A 24,705-nucleotide genomic window follows, 5' to 3' on the forward strand; every position below is an offset into this window, starting at 1 on the left:
AATCGTCATCTGAGCAAAGATTCAGAATTTGAAAGAATTCAGTTCTTACAAAATAATCTGTAGATTGTAGGTCAAGGAGAAGGCAAATCAGAGATAGACTTCCTTGTAACAGACTGCCTACTGACAATGGAATGCGAAGCCTCAACACACATCAGTATTAAAGGGTGTGTTTTATGGAACTTCAAATGCCGTCATATTCCAGGTGAATGAACGATTAGAACTGCTGAGAACAATGCTATGTTTATTTGGTGCATGTGTGAGTGTATGTGTGCGTGTGTGTATTATCTAATATCCAGGCTTTATATACTGGTTACTGACAAATAATAATAATAATAATAATAATAATAATAATAATAATAATGATAATAATAATATATATAATTATATTATAATATAATATAATATAATAAATAATAATATATAATTATTATAATTATATAATATAATCTATACTAATAATAAATCTGTAGCCGAAATTTTTCTGGTAATTTTCCATTTTCCAAAAATAATTAGTCCTAACATATATAATTAACCACCCTGAAACCGAAAATCGCTTTTTTGAAATTTTTGTTTGTATGTCTGTCTGTCTGGATGTTTGTTACCTTTTCACTCGAAAATGGCTGAACCTATTTATATGAAAATTGGAATATACATTAAGTTCGCTGTAACTTAGATTTTAGGCTATATGACATCCAAAATACTTTATTTAAAAGGGGGGTTATAAGGGGACCTGAATTAAATAAATAGAAATATCTCGCTTATTATTGATTTTTGTGAAATATGTTAAATAACAAAAGTTTCTTTAAAAATTATTTCCGATAAGTTTTATTCCGTACAAAATTTTGAAAGGACTGATATTTAATGAGATAAATGAGTTTTAAAGTTAAAATACAATGCCATTGAAGTCGGTGTAATGAAATGAAAACAAATGACTACGTCTACAAGGGGCCTTGGACAACAAGAATCGAAAGCTATGAAACATAGCCTACAGAGAATGTTTCTGTGTTTGTATGAAGTAATATCGGAAGCTAAATTAACCGATTTGTATAATTAATTATTTCACCATTGGAAAGTGTAGTTTCTCTAGATGGACATAATGCTATAATGTTATTACAGTAACTTCTGAGTGCTCTCTGGACCAAAATGACCGCATTTTAATTATTTAAATACAATTTAAATTACGTATTAAACGATTTATCCTTCTATCAAACAAGAATGTTCCCTGGATCAAACGCCCTATTTTAATTATGTAATTACTTTATATTTATTTCTAACAGGTGCAGCGGAGCGCATGGGTATGGCTAGTATATATAATATAATAAATTATTATTATTATTATTATTATTATTATTATTATTATTATTATTATTATTATTATAAAGGAATTTTACATACAAAGTTGGAAAGCATAGGAAAACTGGATAAGTGATTCTCAATTTTGTTTCAAAGTTGTCGGCAATATTTAAGATTTTCATCAATATCTTGAAAGTTTGATGCGATGTCATAGAAACTATTTCAATAAATCATATCAGTATGTCACTTTTCACTTTTAGGTACATAAAAATTCCCTCTGAGGAAGAAATTTGTATCTTCAAGACGCGAAGGGTTCTCTTTGCACATCGTGATGTTTTTTTTTAAGGAAACATAGGAAGTGTTTGCATCAGTGGAAGCATTTGGATGCAGCGCTGCAACATGTGAATAAACATTTTCGACTCTCACGTCGATTATTTATTAATCGTCCGCATTGACTTTCCATGTCACACCAATAGACGGCAGGTCTAGTGTTTCTAACATTTGAAAGGTATAACACAGACATTTTGAAGGTGGGCAGAGTTTTAAACTTTAAAATGCATTTCGCATTTATCGGTTTATTTAAATGAAGTGCAGACGTGTTCATTTATTATCCCTCTCATTACACACCTCGTGTTTTTTGACAGTAATTTCTAGTTATAATTTTATAAGTTACTAGCCGTACCCGTGCGCTCCGCTGCACCCGTTAGAAATAAATGTAAAGTAATTACATAATTAAAAAAGGACATTTGATCCAGGGAACATTCGTGATTGATAGAAGGATAATACGTTTAATATGTTACTTAATTTAAACTGCATCAAAATAATTAAAATGCGATCATTTTGGACCAGAGACACTCATTTGGTGCAATGACAATTCCTTTAACATGTTTCTTAATTTTTATTACATGCAAACATAGTTTAATGAACATTGACATCAATTAGATTTAATGTGCATATTTTATTTTACTTGTTATAGGTTTCCATTGAATTATGGCAATAACTTAATTTTAACCCTTGTTTTCTACGTATTAGTAAATGGTGCTTGGCCCACTATGGTTCTGACCCCTTCAAATAACTTAAATTATATAATATAATATCACATATTATATTATATTATATTATATATTATATTATATTTTATATTATATTATATTATATCAGAAGTTACTGTAATAATATTATAGCATTATGTCCATCTAGAGAAACTACACTTTCCAATGGTGAAATAATAATTAATTATACAAATCGGTTAATTTAGCTTCCGATATTACTTCATACAAACACAGAAACATTCTCTGTATGCTATCTTTCATAGCTTTCGATTGTTGCTGTCCAAGGCCCCTTATAGACGAAGCCATTTGTTTTTTAATTCATTACACGGCCTTAGATGGCAGTTATTTTAATATTAAAACTCATTTATCTCATTAAATATCAGTCGTATCAAAATTTTTCAAGAAATAAAACTTATCGGAAATTATGTTTAAAGAAACTTTTGTTATGTAACATTTTTTACAAAAATCAATAGTAAGCGAGATATTTCGATTTATTTAATTCAGGCCCCCTTATAACCCCCCTTTTAAATAATGTATTATGAATGCCATATAGCCTAAAATCTAAGTTACAACGAACTTAATTTATATTCCAATTTTCATCGAAATCCGTTCAGCCATTATCGCGTGAAAAGGTAACAAACATACAGACAGACAGACATACAAACCAAAATTTAAAAAAAGCGATTTTCGGTTTCAGGGTGGTTAATTATATATGTTAGGACCAATTATTTTTGGAAAATCGAAAATTACCAGAAAAATTTCGGCTACAGATTTATTATTAGTATAGATTTGCAATTGCCTTAACCGTACTGCGAAAGTTGTGATTACGTAACAATATTGATTTTTACGGAATATGACTTAACAAAGATGTTGAAATTGGGGCTCATTACTGAATGGAACGTTTATAAATAATAGTAATAATAATAATAATAATAATAATAATAATAATAATAATAATACTTACTTACTTACTTACTTACAAATGGCTTTTAAGGAACCCGAAGGTTCATTGCCGCCCTCACATAAGCCCGCCATCGGTCCCTATCCTGTGCAAGATTAAGCCAGTCTCTATCATCATACCCCACCTCCCTCAAATCCATTTTAATATTATCCTCCCATCTACGTCTCGGCCTCCCTAAAGGTCTTTTTCCCTCCGGTCTCCCAACTAACACTCTATATGCATTTCTGGATTCGCCCATACGTGCTACATGCCCTGCCCATCTCAAACGTCTGGATTTCAAGTTCCTAATTATGTCAGGTGAAGAATACAATGCGTGCAGTTCTGTGTTGTGTAACTTTCTCCATTCTCCTGTAACTTCATCCCGCTTAGCCCCAAATATTTTCCTAAGCACCTTATTCTCAAACACCCTTAACCTATGTTCCTCTCTCAGAGTGAGAGTCCAAGTTTCACAGCCATATAGAAGAACCGGTAATATAACTGTTTTATAAATTCTAACTTTCAGATTTTTGGACAGCAGACTGGATGATAAGAGCTTCTCAACCGAATAATAACACGCATTTCCCATATTTATTCTGCGTTTAATTTCCTCCCGAGTGTCATTTATATTTGTTACTGTTACTCCAAGATATTTGAATTTTTCCACCTCTTCGAAGGATAAATCTCCAATATTTATATTTCCATTTCGTACAATATTCCCGTCACGAGACATAATCATATACTTTGTCTTTTCGGGATTTACTTCCAAACCGATCGCTTTACTTGCTTCAAGTAAAATTTCCGTGTTTTCCCTAACCGTTTGTGTATTTTCTCCTAACATATTCACGTCATCCGCATAGACAAGAAGCTGATGTAACCCGTTCAATTCCAAACCCTGCCTGTTATCCTGAACTTTCCTAATGGCATATTCTAAAGCGAAGTTAAAAAGTAAAGGTGATAGTGCATCTCCCTGCTTTAGCCCGCAGTGAATTGGAAAAGGATCAGATAGAAACTGACCTATACGGACTCTGCTGTATGTTTCACTCAGACACATTTTAATTAATCGAACTAGTTTCTTGGGAATACCAAATTCAATAAGAATATCATATAATACTTCCCTCTTAACCGAGTCATATGCCTTTTTGAAATCTATGAATAACTGATGTACTGTACCCTTATACTCCCATTTTTTCTCCATTATCTGCCGAATACAAAAAATCTGATCAATAGTCGATCTATTACGCCGAAAACCGCACTGATGATCCCCAATAATTTCATCTTTGAAATGTAGAGCGTAAAATCATTTTATCCTACTAAGAGATCTTGCTGAAATGATCTGGAGACTACAAAATTTTCTAGGCCTCTTATTTTATCAGTAAGTAATACCTTTTGATCTTTCCTTAGGAACTGTAATTTTTGCGCTCTCTCGAGCAATACTGAAGACAATGACACATATCAATATCTACACTACACCGCCATTAAGTATATGAAAAAGACCCAACCCCACTGGGTTAATAAGTATAAAAATATTTGATTTTTAATAACAATATTATTATCTTACTTAAGTTTTGTAGTTATACTGTATATAGCAGCCACTCAGTAAATTATAGAAATGAAGATCTAATTTAAGATATTCTCTACATTTACTTACATAACCACAAAACGTTTCACTTTCATGTCATCAATATAGCATCAATATTATGTACAATTAATGAAAAATAGATGCATCATGATATTAACTATAATAATATTTAATTTCTTATGGTAATAATGTCATCAAACCACCTCAAGTTTCGTAGATTTGAATATCCAATACACAGCTGTACTCAGAAAATTATACACTGCAGAATCAGTTTTTAATAACAAATTGAATTGATCTCTAAATATGTTGGCAATCCTGCAGGTCATGGCCTTCGTGTAATAGCCTATTGTTTATTGTAGTGTGTGTTTTGTTCTGAAATTCAATCAAGTCGGCCGTGATTCAATAAAATTAGTTCTCAAAACTGACAACAGATGGATTTTGGAAAATAGGAAAATTGACATTTCACTGAAAACTACTACTTTTCCGAAAAACTTTGCATGCCAGGCATGAAAATGAGGGGTCACTCATTACAATCTGTTCAGCCGTTTTCCCGTAATTTCCATTACCAGTTCAAATTATATATATATATATATATATATATATATATATATATATATATATATATATTGTAATATAGCTTGTACTTGTACTAATGCGAGGTAAAGCAGTCGTAAAATATGGACAGTCAAGTAATTTCGTAGGATGACAAAATAGTGAATAATTTTTCTTAATCTATTGCAAAGAAAAAGAACATGTTTATCCCAACGTAATTGCTGGTCGATTATTATTCCGAGATACTTAACTTAAGATTCATTTAGAATAGGTCAGTTACAATTATTAGAACAAGAATTGGATGTATGAATTTTAAATACAAGAGCGAATCAGGAGATTTCAGATATTAACGAAAATGGTACAACCGTAGTTTTAGTAGGTACGATTTAAGACAAAGTGTGATGAAGAGGAAAGACATTTCACGAGCAGGGTTGCCAGATTGGGCGATATTTCGCCGTTTGGGCTACATAAACAGAGATTTTTAGACCTATTTTTAAAGAATTGCGACTAACTCCATTTGGGCGACTTTTGCCCGGAATTTTGCGAAATTTGGGCGACAGAGAAAAAAGCACTTAATCCTTTATTAATTTTATTTTATTAAGTAGTCCACTGCTGTTGTTGTTCAGTCAACTGTCCGAAGACAGATCTGAACATCACAAGCGATACCAAGAAGGCACCACTTATGAGGCAACTAAGCCAGAAGATAATGGGATATCCATTGTTGATACATCCCGAATCCAATCCAATTAAATATTAGACTTATCATTGTTGACACGCCATAACTTGGTTTTTTATCCAAGAAAACTTTATTGTATAAAATATACTGTATAGCTATTATGGTTGAGCGCCGGAACATGTTGTGACCGATCTTTGACACTGGTTTAAACAAACGTATCGCTATTTCTCCCTCGCCCCAGGAAGTAGTTCTACAGCGCTATTTTTTCTTAATTTGAGGACCGATTAATTGATAAATACTGGAACTTATAGGCGAAGCAATATAGAGAATTTTCTAACAACGTAAAAATTAACAATCCAACCGTAGTTCCTACTCCAACTCCCTAAATATTTCATTCGTTCAAAGGCGTTAATATTGAGATTGGTTTAATTTGTAAGGGGAGTTTAACAGTGACTTGTGTTTCGCAAAATTGGAGAAGTGGGAGAAATGTCAGAAGATCGGTACAAAAACCAATGCAAAGCGAACGCCATGAATACTAAATTTACAGAATTTATTACATAAATATGATATAATTTTTAAAGTAGGCCTACCTAGGTAAATTGGTGACATTGGACTACAATAGCACCAATATTTGGCGACTTTAGGTAAAATCAATCTGGCAACCCTGTTCACGAGAGAAAAATAGGAAGTTACAGTTGTACTGAGGTGTGTAGACTATAGAGTGTTATAAACATTTTTCTTTTTAGGTATTTTATAAGTATTTTTACACATGAAATATTATGTTTAATGCATTCACAATGAAAATAAAACATAACGTAAGCGTTAACTTAAGCCTCATTCACAATGAAAATAAAACATAACGTAGGCGTTAACTTAAGAATGTAAACGTTATGGTAAAATCACAGTCTACTAAATACAGTCACGAAGCTTGAGTTTTGAGGGTGCTAGAAACAATAGACTGTGACGGTACTATTTTGCATTGCCTGTAATAAGGCGATATTAGCGATCCTAGTGGTGAGCAACTATCTAATGTTTGCATATTTACTACGTATTGAGCTTCGCGACTGTATATACTAGACTGTGGTAAAATCAAGAAGTCATACCATCATTCACGATGGGAACATAAACATAACAGCAAACATACTTGGTAACCATGGAAACATAACAACGATGCTATTTCCTCATATTCAGCCGTATACTTCAAGCGCTCCACGATTGTGTTCTGTTTGTAAATCACGTAAACATAAGCATGAAAGTTTGGAGTTTGCAAACTTCCATGTTAACGTCTTACGGCAATGTTAATGTCAGTGTTATGTTTAATTTTCATTGTGAATGGGCCTAGTATAAAATAAGAATATAAATCAATAATAATAATAATAATAATAATAATAATAATAATAATAATAATAATAATAATAATAATAATAATAATAATACGCTTGAATTATAATAGAAGTTTTAATCTTACATGTAAGAGTACTGAAATGGTTATTCCTCCTACAAAATAGCTTGTTTCACCCTTTAGAGATTCGGTCCTGAGGGGATGATGGAGGGCGAGAGAATTTATAAGCTACTGTGTTTTTTACATTTATTTGCTTAAAAAAAGAAGGAAATTGCATGAATTCATTCCACAATAAAAGGGAGTTCGCACCACAACAGAGTTTAACAAATATTCTACATCAATACAAGCAGAAGATTTTGGAAACACTTAAGTATCTGTATTAAATAATATTTTTTTCTCTTTGACTTCACGATCATTCTATTTTGTCATTGTCTCTAGTAAGCAACCTCAACAAGTGTGTCTTATCTCGGATGTTTGCACACTGGTTTATGTGGAAAGAGGAAGAGTCGCGTCATACACAATCGTATAAGAAGAGGAAAAATGTCAACAAATTACTTTATTAACCAAGTCTACTTTCTAGTGACTAAGATGTCTTCAATCGCTTTACTAATAAACTTACTGCGCCATATATAACATTTATCAATCAAGAAGACTTAATTGCATCAAAATATAATTTCTCCGTTAGGGTATCTGTTGTTTCGCTTGAATCCAGTTCAATACAGTTCATGCTTCATCTACCCTTCATTTTTCTGGGCTCTATGCCAAAATGAACAATTCTTTGCAGTCTATTTACTTACTCAACTTTTCTGACTCAATTCACCGCACCCATAGGCGCAAATGTTAAACGTTCAAAGGAGTGTATACAACAATAGTCAGTATCTCGATGATGTCAATTTTTTAACTCTGGACTCAGCTGTCCAGTAAAAGTTTAGATCTAGATATTATTATTATTATTATTATTATTATTATTATTATTATTATTAATGCCTGCATAAATTACTGGACTTCGACTACAACAAAACGCACATATTGGTACTATCAATTTGAAAATAGTATTAAATTTAATATACATAGTTTATAAAGTATATTATTTACAGCTGAATAAAATAATAGACTTGCTTCTGTTGTAGATATAATGAAAAATAATAATTACTTTATAAACATCATAATTACTTTATAAACATCGACATTTTAGTAGTGACATATTTACACGTCATAATTCACAAGATTCCAGAATAGATTTTCAGACCAAATCTTGGAGTGTTGAGGAGAAAGGAGAATAAATTGATTTGTTGTTTCTTCAGACACTTTCTGTAAATCGACATTATAGTAGGCCTATAAGTTGTCATCCACGGTACAAGGTTTTATCATATTCTAAAATATTAATTAACATTTATATCGCATAGATATACGCTTAACATTAATTGATTTCAGAATTAACATTGTTACCACAAATGACAGGACCCTCAGTCAAATAAATGGTTAACGTTACTTTTGACTTTCCGAGAGCAATTAATTTGTGTTTAAAGACAGACATCATAGTTAAAGCACCTTCCTTGCACTTCCACATTACGTCACGCTCTTCCTCATGAAATAGCATGTCGCGACAATAATGTATTACGAGAAACAGTTACCAAGTTAGAAGAAAGTTCACAAGAACGGGTTTTAATACGCTCTGACAACCAACTTACGTCAATGAGGACTTTCTGAACTTGCTCCGTTGTCCAAGCACGAATTCCCTGCGTAGCAATGTGGTGACTTCGTTTCGACATTCTTCAGTCGATGTTTTCACCATGTGCTTGATAAAAAAGACCGCACACTGCCTTCATTACGTTTGACTCATTCATATAAAAAAACAAATGAAGCTGGCGGCGCACACGCTCGGGTCACACGCCATACACTGTCACAAAAAATTGACGCCAGCTTGTGCTGCCTCACTTCCTTGCAGACTTGTGATTCTGATATCGCATTTCCTGTTACTATTGTCATAAGCACTGATCCTAATGTAAATGTAAATCGGAGGAAAACTTGGAGAGAAGGGGGAGTGGCACATCGCTATAACATTCCCTCACGAGCCTTCGATCGGAACTGGTGTATATAGCTCTCATTAATGCTACCAGATGGCAGTGGAAACATCGTTCCGAGCGACATCACGCAAGAAACCTGTGAAACGATTACCTTCCGAAACAAAGTGTCATGTTGTGTAGTGTCAAATAATATGTGACCAGTTGCAGAAAATGGGACCTAAAGTGGGATTTTTCATTTTTTTTTGTGGTTTCAGAAAGAGGATGAAATACTGATCATTTAAAAAAAAAATCATGGTTCTAGGTGCTATAGTTTTTACTATATTATTTATTGAATGTTGATACTACATTATGTACTGTTCTTTTCGAGAAAAATGCAACTAAAGTTTTCACTTGTTTTCTTAGCAACTAAGAAAGATTTAGGTATTTAAGAAGCACTGTGTAAAACTACGTCATAGTTTATTATGTAGAAAAAAGTCTACAGGTAGCGCAAGATGTCAAAACATAGAAATGCAGATTTTACATTCCAAATTCGTTATTTTGTTTTTCTGTAAAATTTCCTTTCACGACTTTAGATCCCTTTTCGCGCAACGGGTCACATATACTATTTTCAAAATCTATCTTCATAGTTAATAAAGATAAAGCGACTTACAATGACCTTGAATTATACTGTATTATTTGTGCTTCTAACTTTCACTTTTTATATACAATTTATTTCCAAGAAATAGTCTGCCCAGCCATCCTGGGTTGCCAAAAACACAGAATAACACATAAGAATAGTAACGATTACAGTAAAATAGATGAGTCAAATTGAAATGTGAACTAGGAGCTTAAATTTAAGAAATAATAAATTTGTACATATATTTGTAACAATCACACACTAATGAATAGAAAAGGGGGGGGGGATTGTGATATTCCGTATAAATGATTTTTCAGAATCGCTACAGACCCTTTAATGGTTGAAGTAATTATTTTTGGAATGATGTAATGGATTCCAAATGTTTTGATAGTGTTTACAGTTGATCGTGGGATGGTGCCCCTCGCATTATTATTACTATTATGGGGTAAATTTGAAAGCAATTTAACAATGAAAATATCCCAATTATAACTAGCGAAACGAAAGTCGTCTTAAGACAAGTTTTCAAAATGGTGACAGACAGTTCTTTGGGAAGGAAATAACTAAGTTAAAAAAAAAAAAATGTAGTCCTATAGTCCTAATTATTTATAATAGTTGGAAGTTCAACTTACTGTTCTGTTTATTTTTATTTTTGGCGTAATGCTATAGTTTATTTATTTATTTGTGTTATTTATCTATCCATTAGGAATGCCTCTATGAGCCAAAGAATCAAAGGCAGTACTATCCTTTACAATCAGGCGGCATTTCCATAATATGTATTAACCATGTAGAGAGCATTAGCAAAGCCACCGGCGTAGCTCAGTCGGCTAAGGCGCTTGTCTGCTGATCCGGAGTTGCTTCGGGTGCAGGTTTCATTCAGGGATAACATAATCACATCACTACTTAATTACTTACTTCTGCCTTTAATGGAACCCAGAGGTTCATTGCCGCCCTCACATAAGACCGCCATTGGTCCCTATCCTGAGCAAGATTAATCCAGTCTCTACCATCATATCCCACCTTCCTCAAATCCATTTTAATATTATCCTCCTATCTATGTCTCGGCCTCCCCAAAGGCCTTATTCCCTCCGGCCTCCCAACTAACACTCTATATGCATTTCTGGATTCGCCCATACATGCTACATGCCCTGCCCATCTCAAACGTCTGAATTTAATGTTCCTAATTATGTCAGGTGAAGAATACAATGCGTGCAGTTCTGTGTTGTGTAACTTTCTCCATTCTCCTGTAACTTCATCCCTCTTAGCCCCAAATATTTTCCTAACATAAAACTGTCAGATACCTTCCCGTGGCCGGGAGGAAAAAGGTCTTAAATAAAAATTGTATACTTTTCAGGAGAGCAGTAGAAAGATTGAATTTGGTGTCAATTATAGAGTTTATTTTAATTAAGAGGTTTTTTTCTGGATATTATTTGTTTATATTTCTTCTAACAATTTTCTTGATTATTTCCAAAAAATAGCCGCACTTAAGCCCTTTTAAGACTAGAAGCCAAACTGAGTAGAAGGGACTATTTAAACATAAAACCTTTTTCATGTCAAAATAAATGAGAAATGTAAATTATTAGGAATGCAAAATGGGTCTTAAACAATTATAGGACTGTTTACCCTTGAGCTTAAAGTTTTAAAAGGAAATGGCATCAGTATGTGATAAAATGGCTAAAATACAGGGACATAATTTTATTTTTACTTGCATTTTTATTGTACCTGCATTTCTGAATGTACTTCACTCTCACCCCTTCACTAATGTCCTTGCTCCCGTCAGACACACAAACTTACGGCCGCTGTTGCATTCGAAGTCTTCAAGCAGTGAAGTAAACACTGCAGTGTATAGTGTGTTTCAGAAATATGGTTGCGTTTTCTATAGAAGAAAGAACCTATATTAATAATATCGTACTAAAAAATTATATTCAAGAAACGATAAATTCAATTTCAGAGAATATGCTTCAAAATGTTTTTAATAATATGCGTACTGAATTGAAGCCTGCATTGTAACGAACGGCAACCATTTTCAGCAACTTGTTTAAAAATTCAGATTAGCTTTTTTTGAATTGAGGTGGCTAGAAGCAAAGGAATGCTAGTGACATTTGTAATAACATGAGTTAAGTGCATCCAGTGTAAGCAAAAGTATCTAAAATTTTAGTGGCAAAGGGATATTTTAATCGCATCACACATTAAAATTTAAATAAAAAATTTCGCCAATTTTACGAAAGCTTAAATATTTAAACCCCATTTTCTCAAAAGTAACTTAAGTGCACTTACAGCCCTTTACTTATGACCCCCTCAATTTAAATGCACTCTCTATATTGTATGATAACATCAATAATTAATATGCTAAATAAAGTAGACATTACATAACGAACATAGCCGCCTGAAAAGTTGAGTTTTTTGAAAAAAAAATGTTACTACTCTACTGTATTTTTATAAATTCCGTAAAAGTAATGATCAAACTGAAAATCGTAATATCGTATTTCCCTACAACATAAATGGATACACTACTTTTCTCTCCTCCTATGCCTAGTAAAATGATTTGTTTACATATTGCACTAGTAACATCAAACTCCTGTAATGGAAGGGGGCAACAGTGTTTCCGAGTATAGCCAGGTTAATGTTAAAAATGTTGGTAAAAATAAAGTGATGTTCCTGTACATTCTAGACCTTTTTAATAGGGAAGCATGGAAAGAAAACATGTGATGGTTTGTAAGGAAAAAAGTTTTAAACATTCTTAAGCCTTTATTATGTGTGTGCTCGATTCAAAAAGTACTTTGGACATTTGGTAATCTTCTATAAATTCAGTCAGGAGTCTTATTTGACTTTGGCCGTTTTACCAGATTGTAGAGAATTGTTTCCGCTTTCAGAATATATGTTGTTTGTTGTTTTCTAATGCCAGGCGTTTGACAATAAAGTTATCTCACCTCTTGCACTCCAATATTTTTCAAAGATATTAGCATGGTCAACCACTGAAGCACAGATTTTGAGGTGTTGCGAATCCATTTATTGGTTTGAGTTGCACAATGGGCAGTTAGGGGACTGATATATTCCAATTCTATGCAGGTGTTTGGCCAAACAATCATGGCCTGTTGCCAATCTAAATGCAGTACAGACGATTTTCAGAATATATAAAAATCTCATTTTCACAAAAAATTGACTTAAGACCTTTTTCCTCCCGGCTACAGATTCATGGGTCGACTTTCCTAACGATAGAAAGTGACGTATGCATGATTACTGTATAATAAAGAACGGAACTGAAGCTTCTTGAGTATCATGCGCTTTAGATTTATTTCAGATTTATTTTATGGGACTCCAAATTGCATCAGTCGATGCTGAGCTTCCTGAAAGTGCCGTGCATCTCGTCACCCGATGCCAGAGCTGACGCCGTGCTGCTACGCCGTCCCGCGGGGCATCTGGATTCGTCCGACTTACTGATCAGCTGTTCCTGCAGAAACCAGGACCTCAGGGATATTAACTTTCGATTCCAGCTCTCTGTAATATACAAACATATATACCATACAGTCTGGATAATATTAATTTATTATTATACTCTTGGTTTCACAAGTAAAGAACCTTCGTTGCAGGGTTGGGTTCAGGAAGCCATAAATCTGACTGACACGATCCCCCAATTAGTGAAACTGGGGACAAAGATACCGCCAGGAGACCGCCGAGAATGCTGTGTTGTGAATTTTCCATTTTTGAAAGAATCCAACCAGTTGCAAAAGAAATTACATTTAAAGAGTCCAGCCAAGAGCAAACGTGGCAACAGCTGAAAGTTTTAGCAAGTTTACCTCCCCTAACTGGCCTGTCAATCACTGTCATCTGTACAGAAGTGGTGTGAGGCCAGGGTTCTTTACTTGTGGAGCCGAGAGTAAAGCTATTATGATAGTAAGAAAAATTTCTTGCTGGTTATATTATGATTAAAAGATGGGAGTTTCCATATACGAGGTAGACCATTTCAGTCGATACTGTACAACATCTCCAAAACTAAGCGTTGTAGAAATAAATGTCTTGAATAAAAGTTGCTTGATATTATGCCACTGTCGTGTTTTATTTGGAGGACGTTGTGATGGTTATTTTAGGGTCAATTTAATTTTTTTTAAATAGGAACCTACATTTTTTATGTTGTTTCTCATTCCTCATAAAAAACTAAACAACTTTTGTATGAAGCACTTTGCAATTGTTTTTACACTAATGTAAATAACAACAAAAATTATGAATGGCTGTGTAAGAAGAGCGCAATGAATGGTTGGACCCATTCGAAACAGTCCAGCATCACAGTAGGCGAGGAGGCAATAAGACATTGTGTCTGTTGTTTTGTAAGTATTTCTTCCTATAACCATTAGATATAAATATAGAGACATGCCTTGAGGCTTTATGAAACGATCCATTCTTTCATTAAGGTGCATTCTTGTACATAATTCATGTGAATTGTAACCTTGACCACAATTTTGTATGATAATTGCATTATTGTTTATTGCTTATAAAATATGTATTTTGATACCAACTATAACCCTAATATACCTCAGGGTGAAATAGGGTTTATTAAATTGGATAATAAAAAAAAACACTTGTGGACCATTTAAGTTGATACTGTCCAATATCTCCAAAACTAACCATTGTAGAAAGAAATGTCTTGGATTAAAGTTGCTTGATATTATGGAGGAAAGTAAATATCATTTGTCATTTGGGAACATAAACATAACAGCAAACATACTTGGTAACCATGGAAACATAACAACGACGCCATTTCCTCATATTCTGTCGTATACTTCAGCGCTCCACGATTGTGTTCTGTTTGCAAATCACGTAAACATAAGCATGAAAGTTTGGAGTTTGCAAACTTTCATGTTAACGTCTTACGGTAATGTTTATGTCAATGCTTATGTGAATCATTGTGAATGATCCCATTTGGTAGCCTGGGCGCAAACTTCTGTGTTTATGTTACGGTTATGTTTAATTTTCATTGTTGTTGTTGTTGTTTTCTAATGCCAGGTGTTTGACAATAAAGTCATTTGACCTCTTGCACTCCAATATTTTTCAAAGATATTATCATGGCCAGCCACTGAAGCACAGATTTTGAGGTGTTCCGAATCCATTTCTTGGTTTGAGTTGCACAATGGGCAGTTAGGGGACTGATATATTCCAATTCTATGCAGATGCTTGGCCAAACAGTCATGGCCTGTTGCCAATCTAAATGCAGCTACAGACGATTTTCGTGGGAAATCGGGAATTAACTGTGGATTGTGATGCAGAGAGTTCCATTTTTTCCCTTGGGATTGTGTTATCAAATTTTGTTTGTTGAAGTCTAAGTATGTAGATTTAATAAATCTCTTCACAGAGTAATACGTAGATTTAGTAACAGGTCTGTAAGTAGCAGTGCTGCCCTTCTTTGCTAAAGCATCCGCATTCTCGTTTCCCAGGATTCCACAATGGGATGGTATCCATTGGAATACAATTCTTTTATTGAGTGATGTTAATTGAGAGAGCATTTTAGTTATTTCTGCTGTTTGAGATGAAGGTGTGTGTTTAGATACTATTGATAGAATAGCTGCTTTGGAGTCTGACAATATAACTGCATTTTTAAATTTACTGATGTGGCATAGAAGATTCCTGAGACTTTCACTTATTGCAATGATTTCACCATCAAAACTTGTTGTTCCATACCCAAGAGATCTATAAAGTGAGAAGAGACAGCACGTAACATCTGCACCGGCACCTTGTTCTCTGGAGATCAAGGATCCGTCGGTGTATAAATGTAGCCAGTTTTGTGGAGTGTACCTAATATTAATTGTCTCTAAAGACAATTGTTTTAGTATTTCAGTGTTCACTTCTGATTTCAGTATTTCTTCTGTTAAATTTAGATTATATTCCATATTTAATAGAGTTAAAGGGTTTGGTTTAATTTGTAAGTTTTCTTTTAAATTCGGGATATTGATTTTCTGTTTTAATTCTTGAACAATGGATATGAAACTTTTTTGAGTTTTCAATCTACAGAGAGGACTGTATGAATGCCAATTGTTTCCTGGTAATCTAATAAGTTTTTGTGAATGGGCCTTTAAACGACTTGCATGGAACTGATGGTTGCTACTCGGTAATCGCTAATTGTGGGTACGTACCACCAGTGGATCCACCTGGACTCGAAGGTGGCTGCAAGTACACTAACGACAGATACAAGGAAACCGTCCTACGGTGGAAAGTAAACAAAACAACGGATAGAATGTCTCATTGCCTCCTCGCGTACTGTGATGCTGGACTGTTTCGAATGGGTCCAACCATACATTGCGCTCTTCGTACACAGCCATTCATAATTTTTGTTGTTATTTACATTGGTGTAAAAACAATTGCAAAGTGCTTCATACAGAAGTTGTTTAGTTTTTTATGAGGAATGAGAAACAACATAAAAATGTAGGTTCCTATTTAAAAAAAAATTAAATTGACCCTAAAATAACTATCACAACGTCCTCCAAATAAAACACGACAAATGGCATTTACTTTCCCCCATAATATCAAGCAACTTTTATTCAAGACACTTATTTCTACAACGCTTAGTTTTGGAGATATTGTACAGTATCATCTTAAATGGTCCACCCTGTATAACAATCAACAATGCATAATCTGAAAGCACAAATGAAAATCGTAGACGATTAAAATGGCTATTACAAATCAACAGCGGGCACAATGTGTTCTTTGGGATGCTAAATTTGAGAGTGTTAAAAGGTTCAAAGGGAATTTCGATGTCAGTATGGTATGCGTAATGTACCTAAATACGACTCCATAATGTTGTGGTATCGAACATTTGTAGAAACAGGTTATCTGTAAAAAAAAAAAAAAAAAAAAAAAAACAAGGAGGAGGTCGCAGGCGAAACTTAGTACGAGAAGCAGGTATCTCTTGACTTGGCCCCCAAACACTCCAGATCTAATCCCTCCTGGCTTCTTTGGGGTTTTGTAAGAGATATTCTATTCACAGAAATACAGGAACATTGATGATCAAATCGTCTGTAGCTGCATTTAGATTGGCAACAGGCCATGATTTTTTGGCCAAACACCTGCATAGAATTGGAATATATCAGTCCCCTAACTGCCCATTGTGCAACTAAAACCAAGAAATGGATTGGGAACACCTCAGAATCTGTGCTTCAGTGGATGGCCATGATAATATCTTTGAAAAATATTGGAGTGCAAGAGGTCAAATGACTTTATTGTCAAACGCCTGGTATTAGAAAACAACAACAACAACATTGATGATCAGAGAGTAAAAATTACTCAAGCTTTTCAACAAATCACCCCTCTTACGTTACAACGGACATGGGCATCACCGTTGAGTTGTGCAGGGTGCGCAATGGGGGTCATGTTGGACTCTGAGGAATCTCCCATCTTTCAGTGTTGTATGCACAAAGTTTCAACAAATAAAGTTCAGTAGTAAATGTTTTACGATGTTTTTATTTTACCCATACCCAAACGGATCACCCTGTAGTATGCACAATGCTAAACGTTTATATTGGATAAAGATCACTAGGAAGAGTAGGTCTATTAAGTGTCATACAATTCTGTTTGTTGTTTCGAAGTGTAACATAAAATGTAGGTAGAAAGTACTATGATGCCTCAAAAAGTTTATTTCAAGGTTTTCCCCGATTATCGAAAAGTGCTTTCAGTTATGCCGTCTATCTGACTGTGTTGTTCACTTGTTACAAATAGCGTCAGATTATCGTAGTCATTAGGCTATGTGTGAGACATGTTATCCGGGAATGGTGCATATGAAATTTAACACTTTTACTGAACATTAACAAGTATTTATTGGAAGAAAAACATAGAAATACAGATTCATTCAAAACTGGCTCAAATGCTTTTCTATACGAACATTTATTTTACATAAAATGAAAGGACCATATGCCTCCAAAAAAGTGTCGCTTGAGAGAAATATCTGGCTGAATTGCTTTTTAAATTGAACTTAATCCAAGCCGTTACGAAAATAAGTAGTCCTACAGACTTCATTTTATGTAAAAAATTAACTCCCTGCGTAAGTCGCAAATATACTATCAGAATCCTGACTCGTTTCAAGCCATAAAGACTTATGAATAGACTTCGTGGAATAGCCACGAGAATCGTAAGGTTTACTACGCACGCGGTATAGACTGTATGAGAAGGGGACGTGCAACGAATGGAGTATGCCTCTGATGTAAACACTGAGCAGTATACTACGGTTACAATAAAACCTGTATCCTGCATTCAAGAAATATAATGAATGATCATTGAAGTAGGAAACATCTAAACATGTAAGTACACAATTATTTTGTAGTGAGTTATATTAACTTTTAAAATTTAATGTAATATACTCACATCATCCTTGAATATGTGCAATGCAGTGAAGAGTTACGTACATTTTGAGCGACTGCAAAGTAACCTCCTCCGATGGTCACTTAAACAATTTTTATATTGGGAAAATGTACATTGAACATCACACGATGTAATACGTGCATATTTGAAGAACGGAAAGTCACTAATTTTTAGTACACCAACTTCAGACGTCTTGTCGTGACCTGATAGTACATCATTTATAATACGAAGTTGTGAATAGGTAGAATTTTTAGCAATAATGTTTCTCAACTTGCATTTCATTTTTTTCTGAAATTAGTGAATTGTTATTTTGGATAACGGTTTGTGATACTTTATACACTATATTGAGGGCTTCTGAGAGTTGTAGATTAGACGACTCTAACAGGGTGATGCTTTTGAACACGATTTTAAAATTAGAAGCAATGAACAGAATACCTTCCAATGGGTGTTCAGAAGGCAATGATTTTACAGCTGAAACAGCGGAACTGTCTGTGCTATCCAGTGCATCAATTACCTCCATTACTTTGCCGTAATATTTCGCTTAATAATTAACAGCATCCAACCACGTTTTCCAACGGGTCAAGACTGGCTGCGGGGGTAAGGGTATTCCAGGGGCAATTATTTGGAACAGCAACACTCTCATTGTAGTATGTTTGATTGAATTCTTGTCTGCACTGAACAAATGTTAAGCTTTGACTATTCAACCACAGTAATGCAAAAACAAGTGCTTACATAGGTATACATTAGCTGTAGCTGCTATATCTATTTGGACCGGTCACATCTCTTAAAATGAACTGCTTATACTATGAGACCGGGAGGTCGCTCACCTCTTCTATACTACCGTACATCGGCAACTTGATTGCATGCTGCGTGTGGCAATTCAACGAAGTCTACTTATGAACTATTCAAAACCTCCCGGAGTCGATCGCATTAAAAGATGTTTGAGCCGGATGCTGAGTGAGCAGATTATCTGTGAAACGTGAGCATGGCGAAACTCCACCGAAATTGTAGCTTGGTCTAGGCCGGGCATCACAAAATTGTGTTTCGTGAAACAGCGCCTGAACTCTGACGTAAGTTCCACGTGACAATAGGCCTACCACTCTGCTATTGAAGGAGGTTACTTTCTTCTTTGTGGAAACATTGCATTGTAATACAATGTACTTAGCTTGTTGCCTCAGTACTATATTTAAATTATATAGAATTTCAACATTTATTAAAATATTGGCTAGTGGGGAGGTCCTATAAATGTTTGTGGTGGGGCCCACAATTCCTGTGGGCTGCCCTGAACCATTAAATAATGATAGGCCATATATAACATATGATTATTTTTCATACAAAATTTAACGAGTCTTTATTTGAATGTGAAAAAATATATAACTATAAATGCTTACTTACTCAAAGCCGACGCCAACAGTTTTCTTTTATACTTTATTTCTTGCATAAGTTAAAGTTAAAAGAGAATAGGTTAAAGACTTAAGGTTTCAAATATGATTTTTTTCCCCGTGCCTCGACAGACCATGAACGGCCAAGGCCGACCAGCCATCTGCTGGCCTCAAGTGCACGTGCCTCAGCAGAGAGGAACGATCATCCAACCAGAACGAAGGTATAATATGGTCAGCAAGGTGATGCCTCACACCCGTTGTAGTGGTTTCCGTAACGGGATTTCGCTGCCTACCGCAGCTCCCGAAATTCATCACGATTCTGGGTGGGCACCGGTTCTATAAATTGGTCGAAATTACATGAGAAAATCCTTTCCCCATGAGGATTCGAACCAGCGCGCATTCCGTAACGCGAGGATGCCTTAGACCGCAAAGCTACGGTCACGCCGGAACTGTCCCAAAAACGTAACTTGTTACTGGTTTTATATTGAGTCTATAGGCCTATAATAACAAATAACAAATAGGGTCTTAATTTATACGACTACAGGGACAAGATTAGCTTGTTACGAATCCTTCAAATAAGCCTCGGAATGGGACTGATTCTCTGGCACGACCACAGCAAAGGAATAAGGTTTTGAGATTTGGTACTTGGTACTTGGAATGTTACAAGTCTATATAGAACAGGAGGGGTAACATTAGTACAAAAGAACTAGCTAGATATAGAATAGACTTTGTGGGAGTACAGGAGGTTAGGTTAGATGGGAACGGCATAATACAAATAGGAGATTATTAAATTTGTTGTATTATGGGGAAGGAAACGATAATCACCAATTAGGAACAGGATTCTTTATTCATAAAAGAATAAAATCAGCAGTAAAAAAGATCGAATTTATCAGTGATAGGTTATCGTATTTAGTACTTAAGGGTAGATGGTGCGATATAATAACCTTTAGGGAGGCCGAGACGTAGATGGGAAGATAATATTAAAATGGATTTGAGGGAGGTGGGATATGATGATAGAGAATGGATTAATCTTGCTCAGGATAGGGACCAATGGCGGGCTTATATGAGGGCGGCAATGAACCTCCGGGTTCCTTAAAAGCCAGTATGTAAGTAAGTAGGTAAGTAAGTAAGTAAGTAGGCCTAAGTACAGGGACAAGATTAATTAATTTAATTTGACTCGTTTTGTTGAGGTAATTTTCCATAATTTCAAAAAAGTTCAATTTAATGCATTTTGAACTGATGTTTCAGTTCTGTTACGAAATACTTACTCTTGACAAACACAGGAAGGTATTTGGTTCTGGATTTGATATGCTCGCAGTAGCCTTCGAAATCGCTTCTCAATATAAATCCAGAAACAAGTTACGTTTTTGAGACAGTTCCCAATCTACCTTGAAAACCTGTTAAATCGATGTCACTTAATCTTCATACATTTTACACGTTTCACAACAATTAAGCTCTTCATTTTGTCTGCGGTGCTTGTATAGTCCGGATCAGCTTACTTCATACCCTAAGGGTGAAACCTAACCACTTTCCCCCCATTATTACATATGCTAGTGGATTATGGTGATTTTTTAGTTTCAAGGTTGAATTTTCTTTTGCCAATTTCGTTTCGAATTTCGATACTGAGAAATACTACAATTGGTAGTGATTTTCTAACTGTTATGTTGGCAGCAGGAACAGCTGTTGTCGGTAGTGAAAATTATGAAAATTCAAATTGAGACGATTACTGGAAGCTAGCAAAATTCGAACATACTAATAATTAATTAATATCATAATTATATGTGTTGTGTTATGGTTACAATTCAAGATTATAGTCAGATAGCTGTAAATAAATATAACATCTGGTGTGTTATATGCACTTGGGTGATTGATAGAAAATGTGCATGGAGACAGCAATTACAATTAGAATAGCAAAATTATTAGGAGTAAGTGTTCTTAAACATACATATTAAAGTGGCATTCGGTTTTCGGAGTTTGTACTAATCGTTTCACGTGTTGAAACAAAATACATTTTTAGGTTAGGTCTCGTGAATCGTAAACTGTTTAGTCAAAGCAATGAATTTCATGTTGTCACATAAAATACATTTTAATATTAGATCATATTAACTACTAATTTCCAACATAATGTGCGAGAGGTCCAGGAGGAAAATATAGGCCTACGCTTTCACAAATTATTGAACTATTTAGAAAATACCTACCAACATAAAAATGAGATGTAGTAAATAAGCAAGACATTCTTATTGTTAACATATTATTATTATTATTATTATTATTATTATTATTATTATTATTATTATTATTATTACTACTTAATAGCTTTTAAGGAACCCGGAGGTTCATTGCCGCCCTCACATAAGCCCACCATTGGTCCCTATCCTGAGCAAAATTAATCCAGTCTCTATCATCATATCCCACCTCCCTCAAATCCATTTTAATATTATCTTCCCATCTACGTCTCGGCCTCCCTAAAGGTCTTTTTCCCTCCGGCCTCCCAACTAACACTCTATATGCATTTCTGGATTCGCCCATACGTGCTACATGCCCTGCCCATCTCATTTTATTATTATTATTATTATTATTATTATTATTATTATTATTATTATTATTGTACATGGTATTGTGATTTTACCCTCATTGGTGATATCTGGTATTAGTTGGCAACATTGAAGAGACGACCAAATTAGTCTTTTAGGAACTGCTCTTACGTGATCCTCACTATAGGTAGACAATGAGCAAAAGATTGTCAATAACTTGTAGCGTTAAGAAATGCATGTTATTTACAGCAATTTAAGCCTTCTATAGTATTATTTGGGGTGTGTTTTCCTTTACAATCATAAACAATGAACTCTTGAATAATTAATTTACACATTTAGTATGAAATTTTTAATTTGTAAGATAATTTAAACTATATGCATTCGTTATCAGTGATTGTACCTACAGTGAATATTAGCCATTAACTGAAAAATAACATCTGCGGGGGGGGGGGGTCTTTAGCCCCATTAGCCTCTCCCCGCATTTTTAGAAAACAAATCTGTACGCAGGCTATCAACAAACACAGAGGCAGATGGATTGACAGAAAACACTTCATTTTATATATATTTTTTGTTTTAATGATGGGTATTGGAAATGTGTAATTCCATAAAAATTTCGAAATACATTTTTTGCAGTATTACAATGGATAGGCTACTTTGTCTCCATACTTCGTTTAATGAAGGAGTAAAATATGGAGTGACTGATGTTACTGTAACATGAGTGTCGTCACCGGCGTGGCCCAGTCGGTTAAGGCGCTTGTCTGCCGGTCTGAAGTTGCGCTCGGGCGTGGGTTCGATCCCCGCTTGGACTGATTGCCTGGTTGAGTTTTTTCCGAGGTTTTCCCCAACCGTAAGGTGAATTCCAGGTAATCTATGGCTAATCACCGGCCTCATCTCGCCAAATATCACCTCGCTATCACCAATCCCATTGACGCTAAATAACCTCGTAGTTGATACAGCGTCGTTAAATAAACACGAGTGTCACAAAGAAATGCTTACCCGTGAGGTCGTGGATGGAGCTGAGGTGACCGCCGTACTCCATGGGCAGCACGTCCTTCGGCACGTGTTCGTAGAGTGATTCGTATCCGGCGCAGTGGAAGAAGAACTTGCCGATGAGCTTCTCCTTGAGGAAAGGCCTGAAGAGGTTCATGATGTTGCCTATGAACGCAGGGGCATTGAGCAGGTGCACCTGCGCCAGGCGGAGCGGGAAGGCGTCCTGGATGCAGAGCAGAGCCTTGCGGCACACCGAATGTGTGGGGGAAAGCTTGGAATAATGTCCCGTAGAGAAGCCTTGCAGATCCACCAGCATCACGTTGTTCAAGCACCGCTCCTCCAGCAAACGGGCGTCCAGTGACATCACGATGCGCGTTGTCAAACTGCGCACGTCGAACTTGTCAACGTCATAGTCTGCCAACCGGAGCAATGTTGCCCGATATCCAAGGGGTGTCAGCACCGGCAAAGGCACGTAATAAACAGCGTTGAAACACAGCTGCATATCTTTAGACATGGGGTCTCTGTTCTTGAAGAATTCTGGAACTGTAGCTCTCACCATGTAGTATGTGTCCAGGACACGCTTGGTTCTTTCCGCGCTCAATTTGCATCCGTACAGAAATCGCTCCAAACGTGCATCCTCTGGAGAGAAACACAAATGTATCAGCTAGCAAACTCCGAGCTATTATGAAAGGTTTCACACATTTGCACACTACTGTTAAAGGTACGGTCACACCAGCGAATAGGGATTATAAAGAATGGACACTTCGCGTCGGTACCTTTGATGTAGCCGGACTGATTTCAATGACCTTCAAGCCAGCTAAAGCGTGAGATTCTGCTTTCTCCCTAGAGTTGGCGCTGACATCACACCAGCTAGCAGTCGACACAGCGGAAATATAACACATACAATTAATACATCTAGGTACATTATGTACTCAAATAAAATAAATTGGATCCATAATGTAATAAATCCTTCATTAACTGTAATGTCTAGACTCTAGAGTTCCTTTATAATGAGAGTTGAGACGTTGACCCCAACAACAATTAAAATATGTAATGATTTGATAGCGCTGAAAATGGAAAAACAAAACTCTTACGAGAAGTAAAACCATATACCTATATTATATTATTATACAAATATTAAACGAATTCGATACTTAATTTTATAATGTATTATATTATTTTATAATATAATGTATTATATCTGAAATATAAAATATTATTATTACAACTAGTTTGTCACTGAGAAATAAGGAAAAGCTGTTAACTTGAATTTATTTGAAGCAAAGCGTTACTGGATTATGCAATAAGATAGGCGATGTTTGGATCCTGTGTCTCAACTCTATTCTCAATTATTATCTTAGCGTATGCTCGATTACACTACC

At 35.1% G+C, this 24,705-nt stretch overlaps 2 protein-coding genes across 7 annotated transcripts in view; both read right to left on the bottom strand.

Moving 5' to 3' along the window:
- Positions 1 to 9,562, bottom strand: part of LOC138703745 (B-cell linker protein) — an 86,756-nt gene extending 77,194 nt beyond the window's left edge. For 3 of the 4 annotated variants that reach the window (XR_011333255.1, XM_069831880.1, XM_069831879.1), the window contains exon 1: positions 9,126 to 9,562. Coding sequence is in view for 3 of the 4 variants with exons in the window: in XM_069831880.1 (XP_069687981.1) it covers positions 9,126 to 9,206 (81 nt within the window). In the remaining variant the exon portion in view is untranslated. The remainder of the gene's footprint in view (positions 1 to 9,125) is intronic. The other variant, XM_069831881.1, reaches the window with a different exon arrangement.
- A 136-nt stretch (positions 9,563 to 9,698) lies between these two features.
- LOC138703746 (alpha-tocopherol transfer protein-like) overlaps positions 9,699 to 24,705 on the bottom strand; it is a 62,379-nt gene continuing 47,372 nt past the window's right edge. For all 3 annotated transcript variants that reach the window (XM_069831886.1, XM_069831884.1, XM_069831887.1), the window contains 2 exons: positions 23,330 to 23,962; positions 9,699 to 13,572 (listed from right to left, as the gene is read on the bottom strand). In XM_069831886.1, coding sequence (XP_069687987.1) covers positions 13,403 to 13,572; positions 23,330 to 23,962 — 803 coding nt within the window. In that variant the 3' untranslated portion in view covers positions 9,699 to 13,402. The remainder of the gene's footprint in view (positions 13,573 to 23,329; positions 23,963 to 24,705) is intronic.

This window comes from Periplaneta americana, chromosome 7 (genome assembly GCF_040183065.1).
Source record: "Periplaneta americana isolate PAMFEO1 chromosome 7, P.americana_PAMFEO1_priV1, whole genome shotgun sequence".
In the NCBI taxonomy this organism is placed as follows: Eukaryota; Metazoa; Arthropoda; class Insecta; order Blattodea; family Blattidae; genus Periplaneta; species Periplaneta americana.